This window comes from Phodopus roborovskii, unplaced genomic scaffold, assembly GCF_943737965.1.
Source record: "Phodopus roborovskii unplaced genomic scaffold, PHOROB, whole genome shotgun sequence".
In the NCBI taxonomy this organism is placed as follows: Eukaryota; Metazoa; Chordata; class Mammalia; order Rodentia; family Cricetidae; genus Phodopus; species Phodopus roborovskii.
The window spans coordinates 1,247,163-1,252,845 of NW_026126629.1; the positions used below are offsets into that span (position 1 = coordinate 1,247,163).

The 5,683-nt window shown below is 55.2% G+C and overlaps 1 protein-coding gene across 1 annotated transcript; it reads right to left on the reverse strand.

The window, feature by feature from the left end:
- Window positions 1–452: 452 nt before the first annotated feature.
- Fezf2 (FEZ family zinc finger 2) lies at window positions 453–4,814 on the reverse strand. Its single transcript, XM_051206858.1, has 5 exons — window positions 4,007–4,814; window positions 2,767–3,656; window positions 2,338–2,472; window positions 2,042–2,174; window positions 453–1,123 (listed from the first exon to the last, which is right to left on the reverse strand). Exons 2-5 carry the CDS (start codon window positions 3,601–3,603, stop codon window positions 861–863), a joined length of 1,368 nt encoding a protein of 455 aa, XP_051062815.1. The 5' UTR covers window positions 3,604–3,656; window positions 4,007–4,814; the 3' UTR covers window positions 453–860.
- Window positions 4,815–5,683: the final 869 nt, after the last annotated feature.

Here is a 5,683-nt window from a genome sequence, read left to right on the forward strand (position 1 = left end):
GCAGGCAAGGGACACCACCAGCTCGCCCAAGGCTGGACAGACTCTAGCTAAGACCAGGCTAGGACAGTGTCTGTGCTCCTCAAGCCCTGGCCTTTCCCCTGCACTTCGTGCTGCTAAGTTCGGGAATACCCAACTGTCACTCCACAGCATCCAGACACTTTTAACCCTTCAATTTTCTTTTTCTCACCCACGTAAGAAGCCCAAGTATCTGCTCAGTCACCAAATAAAACCTTGGGCTCTTGATGGAGCTGGATGTAGGTCTTTTGGCCCATGCTCCTGAGTGCTTTAATATACCAATACACCAGGAGTAGGGTTTAGCCTTAGCTTGGCCCCGGTGTCCCAAGGAAGTCACACTTGAGAAAGGAAAAGCTATAAATGCCTATTTCCACCTCCTTCTTTGGATTTGTTGAGCTGACTTCGTGGCGAGGGGGTGGGGAAAAGAAAACGCGCACTAATGGTTCTGTTTATTGAGTCATATATGTGTAATAATCCGTGTTCGCTTGTACAGGAGAGATTACAAGGTTGTATGAAGATGGTTGGGGCATCACGCTCTTCTAGGCGCTCACGGTGACAGGCTGGGATTAAAAGCCGGCTGCCTGGAGAAGTCGAGGCCTGGAATTAAATAGGTTTCAGCTCACTGCATTTAAATACTTTTCCTGAATGTACAAAGGTGGGAGCCACGCATTTGCTGCTGATCATCGAGGACACGTTTAACTTTCCCAAAAATATGCTGGTTTCGATAAATAGATTTTAGCCTCTCTGCTATAGTTTTTTTCTTTTAATTTTAGAAATAAGTTTATACGTGTGATTTGCTTGGGTTGGTACAGTGCAGGAAGGAAGGAAGGGCAAGGCAGTAGCTCTCAGCTCTGAACTGTCCTGGCCAGGTCTTTTGCAGAGGGGGCGTTGGCGGGACCCACGCTGTCATGAAGTTTGCGCACATGTTTCTTTAAGTCAAAGTTTCTGCAAAAACCTTTGCCGCAAGTGGCGCACGTGAAAGGCTTCTTGTCGTTGTGGGTGTGCATGTGGAAGGTGAGGTTGTAGACCTGATGAAAGGCCTTGTTGCAGATGGTGCATTTGTACTGCTTCTCGCCGCTGTGGGTGAGCTTGTGGTTCTTGTAGTTCCCTACAGGAGAGCAAAACAAAAACAAAAACGTAGGGGCTTGTCGTGGAATGAGTCGTCCCCAGGCTGCCCAACTCCCACCGCCTGTCTCCCACCCCTAGGACCCTGCAGTGGCTCAGAAGGCAATGCTTGACTAGGCGGGCGCGACCTCTTCAAACTAAGAAGTTGTCAAACTTCGTCTGCATCAAGGCCCCGCACTCAGGAAAGGACGGTGGGCCAGTCTTACCCAGGGCTGCCCAAGCCTCTGCCCAGCTCTGTACAGAGGCCCACAAGGCGTCCCTCCTGCCGAGCTCTGCCGCCTGGGAAACTTTTGTGCAGCCTAAAGAGGCGGCGGCAGCGGATTCTTCCAGCTGATGCCTCGCTCCAAGAAATCCCCATAAACCTAGGCTCCATAGCTCAGCTCTTAGTCCCCCCACCCCCAAACCCCACTTATCTGAAGACCCCAAAGTACCTTGGACATTGGGTGAAGTCCCAGGCTCTGGGAGCACAGGCAACCTGCCCCCACCCCAATCTTAAGTTGTTCCCAGGAGGAAGATGATGCTGCTTAGACTTTTTTTTTTTTTTTTTTTTTTTGGTAAGGGAAGTACTGCCTACAAAGGGAACCTCCTACTGAAAGGCAATAGTCTCTACGTCTTCTACTTCGTTTCCTTTTGCTCCCTTTCCTTAATTTCCAGCTTTAAAATTCGCCCCCACTTCCCCAGTCAAGCCTTTATCCATCAAGGTCTACTACCCCAGCCGGGAGAGCGGCTACCTACATCGACACAACCCGATTCCAAAGAACTGCTGCGCCCCAGCCTGGGGCTTTTGTGCTGGCTCTATCCACCCACCTCTCTCTCAGCCCACCCCCCCCCACCATCCCCGCCCCTGTGACCCTCTCAGCCCTCGAGATGAAATGAAGGAGTGCCTAGCCTAGTACCTTACCTTTTTGGTGAAAGCCTTTGCCGCAAAATTCGCAGACGAAGGGCTTGTAGCCCGCGTGGATGCGGATGTGCGTGTTGAGTGTGGAGCTGCGATTGAAGGCTTTGCCGCACTGGTTACACTTATGTGGTTTTTCCTGCGGAGAGGGGCGTGTGTACAGTAAGGCCGAGACGTCGGCAAAACCTTGAAGGGACAGAGCAGCCCCCCACCAAGGGTAAGGAGAATCCAGCATCATCCGTCATCGCTCAGACTAGGGTGGAGGGTGCACGCCGATCGGGCCTGACCTAGGGGCCACGTACCTGGGTGTGGATAATTTTGTGTCTGCAGAGAGTGCTGGCCTGGCGGAAGCCTTTGCCACAGACTTTGCACACAAACGGTCTAGCTCCGGTGTGGACAGGCATGTGGCGGGTGAGGTTATAGTGAGCGTTAAACACCTAAGGAAGGATGAGAGCGGAACTTGTGTTGAGACTGCCAGGGGCCTAGAATCAGCTCCGGAGGCCATAATTTACCTCCCCCAACCAACCACCCCATCCGAAGCCCGAGTCCTTTTGTCACCTGTGTGAGACTGACAACAACCCCATTTTTCAGGATAGGAAACTGAGGCTCAACTAGGTATCCAATGGAGTGCGCAGCTATCGGGGAGCTCCTGAGCTTGAGAATAAGATGTACAAGGCCGCCCCAGAAAGCAGGTGGCTGCTAGCTCCCTCCCCCAGAACCTTAGGCCTCACCTTGCCGCACACTTCGCAGGTGAAGTTTTTGGGTTTGCTGTCAGTAGAGCCCCCTGGTAGTTTGTTGTGGCTCTTGACTCCCGCTCGGTCAGCGGTCAAGGCTGAGTTCTCCTTCAGCACCTGCTCCAGCGGCGCAGGCAAGCGCTCCTTATGCGGATAGGGAGCTGGATGGGGGAACTTGTCCGCAGTGAGGCTGGCCAGTTTGGCGTTCTCCAGCAGAAAAAGCTTGGGGTGAGCAGCCAGGGAAGTGGGGGCCTGTGCGTTGAGGAGGCCAGAAGGGAAAAGGTGGCTGCCGAGGAGCTCCGATGGAGGGTAAGCGGTGGAGTCCAGGTAGTTGAAGTAATAGAGCGAGCCGCTGGCCGGCAGCCCCACCGCCTGGTTGATGACCTGCGGCTTGATGACCCTGCCGGCCGGCAGCGCAGACGGCGCAAGGCCCAGTTCGGCCTTGCAGCACACGCCACAGTTGGTTTTGCACAAGCCGCTGGCGCCACACACTGGGGCCCCCCCGCCGCTGCCTCCTCCTCCACCGCCGCCCGCCCGGAGGCTGCTTTTCCAGAACTCCGAGTAACTGAGCAGCGTCTTGGACGGCACCTCGTAGCCTAGAGGCTGGAGGGGAATCATACAGGGCAGCGGCGAGCAGAGGTTGAGCAGTTTCTTGCTCTGGCTGCTGTCTGTCTCTAGTGCAGCAGGCCGGGGCTCAAAAGGCGCTCGGGGCTCGGACGTCTTGGCCATAATGCGCTCGATGGAGAAGGCTAGTGTTTTAGAAGTGGCTGGTGACGCTCCAGCGCGCGGGCAGGCCGGGGGCACCATGGTCTCCAGGGAAGCTGAGCTGGCCATGGCGCGCGAGGCTGAGCCAGGCTGGGCCAGGGCACAGCCTCTCTCCTCTAAGTCTGCATTCCGGAAAAGGCAGGGGGGAAACCGCAATTTAATAAGCACCTAGTCGGCCCGGGTCACCCATTTGCATTCAAATGAACAGAGGCAGAACAAAGTGCACCCAAGGGTACCAAATTACCTCCCATTAACCCGGCGCGCAAAGGAACCCACCAGCCCCTGCCCTGGGACTATGAAAGGGGGAAGAAGGGGGAGGCTGTACAAAGGAAAGAAGAGGGGCTAGAAGAAAGGAGTCTCAAATTAACACTCCCCAACCCTTCCCTGGATCCAGGCCTCTGCCACGCGTGCTGGAAGCTGGGCACTGAAAGGGCAAAGTTAAAGCGGACCGGGAGAGCCACGGTGCTTTTACCTCTTTCCCCCACCTCCAAGGAGATGCGTTCCGAGCCATGCAGCGTGTCTCTTCTGTCACATTTTGATGGCAAACATCTTCCCCTCCGCGTGAGATCACTGTCTTTTACATTCAGCTGACATCACATGAAGTCACTTGAAGTGGAGTGACATGGGCGGCGGCGCGACTCCCGTTGAGGACCCTGCGTTCCCCCGCGCCTACCGGCCGCCGCCACCGCCCCTCAAACTTTAAAGGAGGCAACTGGCGCCCGCGCTCCCTTCGGGAAAGTGCGAGTGGTTTGCGAATCGGGAAGGAGGGAAGAGAGGGAGGGGGGAGGGGGAAGAATCGTGATGGTTTTGCCGGTGGAAGGAGGTGGGGGGAGCCCAAACCCAAACCTAGGCAGAGTTCCTTGCGTGATTCACAACTTTGGGGGGCCTTCAGGTTTAGGGTACTCGGGGAAGGCGGGGTGTCCCGGACGCACTATCTCAAAGGGCCCCCGAGTGTCCGTCTAATCACCGAAGTATCCCTTAGCCCTGCGCAGCCGAGCTGGGCACTGTGCTAATAAACTGCCATTTACCTACGGAGCCGGCGCCAGCCCCGAACACGCGCAAATGATAATTACCTCATTAGGATGTGGCGCATGGACGCGGGCGTCGCGTTTGGAGGGGGGAACTTGTTAATGGGGAAATATTAATTTATGCAAAAGCAACGAGCTCGCCTTGCCTGGCGTCGGAGGTCGAAAGAGAGCTCCCTGCCGCCTATGGACGACCTCGAAGAGTCTGGAAGGGCAAGGCGGCGCTCCGGGATTCCGGGGACCTGGGGAAGGGTGGGTGCGCCTGCAGCCCTGCGACCCGCTCCTTGCCTGGGGCTGGGGGGGGGGGGGAGAGTCTTGCCCCGAGAGCCCTAGGGCTGTGAGAGAAGCTAATCGATCGGAATTGCTGATTTGTGATCGGGTTTGCGAGGCAAAGCCGGGCTCGGCGCCTGGTTTAGGGCTGCGTGCGGGGAGGATTCGGAGGGCAGCTCACCCGCTGTTGGGTACTTACTGTTTGTATAATTGAGAAGGTCCAATCTCCACCTGTTTAAGGAGCAGATTGAAACAGCAGAACCTCCCCTGGATCCTATTAAAACGTTTTTCCTCCTAAGGCCATTCAGTCGAACCAATTTTCCGAAGTGATTCATAGAGCTGAATTCTGCCAAGGCAGCTCTTTCACTTTTAGCTACTAAAGCACCGCGTGGAACCGGGTTTTGTGTTTTTCTAAAATAAAGAGAAGGATTATCAGAAGGGAGAGGGAGGGGGCCTGAAGCGGGCGGGCAAAGACTTAGTGTGGCCAGAGGTACAAGCAGAGGGAAGAAAAGGCCCTTTTCTAGACAGGCCCCAAGTAAGTTCGGAGGAATTCAGCGTTTTTGTGCCTGGCGCACAAAAGCAGAGCGCTCCGCGCTCGGTTTGGAGGGGCTGAATTCATGTTTGCAGACCATTCCACCTGCGTATCACAACAAACTGCTCAGAGACACTCCGGCACTTTCAACAGGCCGGGTGCTCTTGGCGACAACAAAAGTGGTCGAGACTGAGGGTTCTGATGGGGGTGGAGGGTGGCTAGCCAGAGTAGGAGAGAATTAGGTTTAGGGAAGGAGAGGGGGGAGTGCATGGGGTTTTTGAAAACTTTTGGCTGTTTTTGTTCACGGGACAATTATATCTTG

Bases quoted from the DNA above. Each gene is read 5' to 3' on its own strand.
- Fezf2 (XM_051206858.1), bottom strand. From the start codon at position 3,603: ATGGCCAGCTCAGCTTCCCTGGAGACCATGGTGCCCCCGGCCTGCCCG. The intron at 2,473-2,766 runs GTGAGGCCTAAG...ATCCTTCCTTAG, and splicing joins CCTGCGAAGTGTGCGGCAAG to GTGTTTAACGCTCACTATAA. The intron at 1,124-2,041 runs GTAAGGTACTAG...GCTCTCCTGTAG, and splicing joins CAAAGGCTTTCACCAAAAAG to GGAACTACAAGAACCACAAG.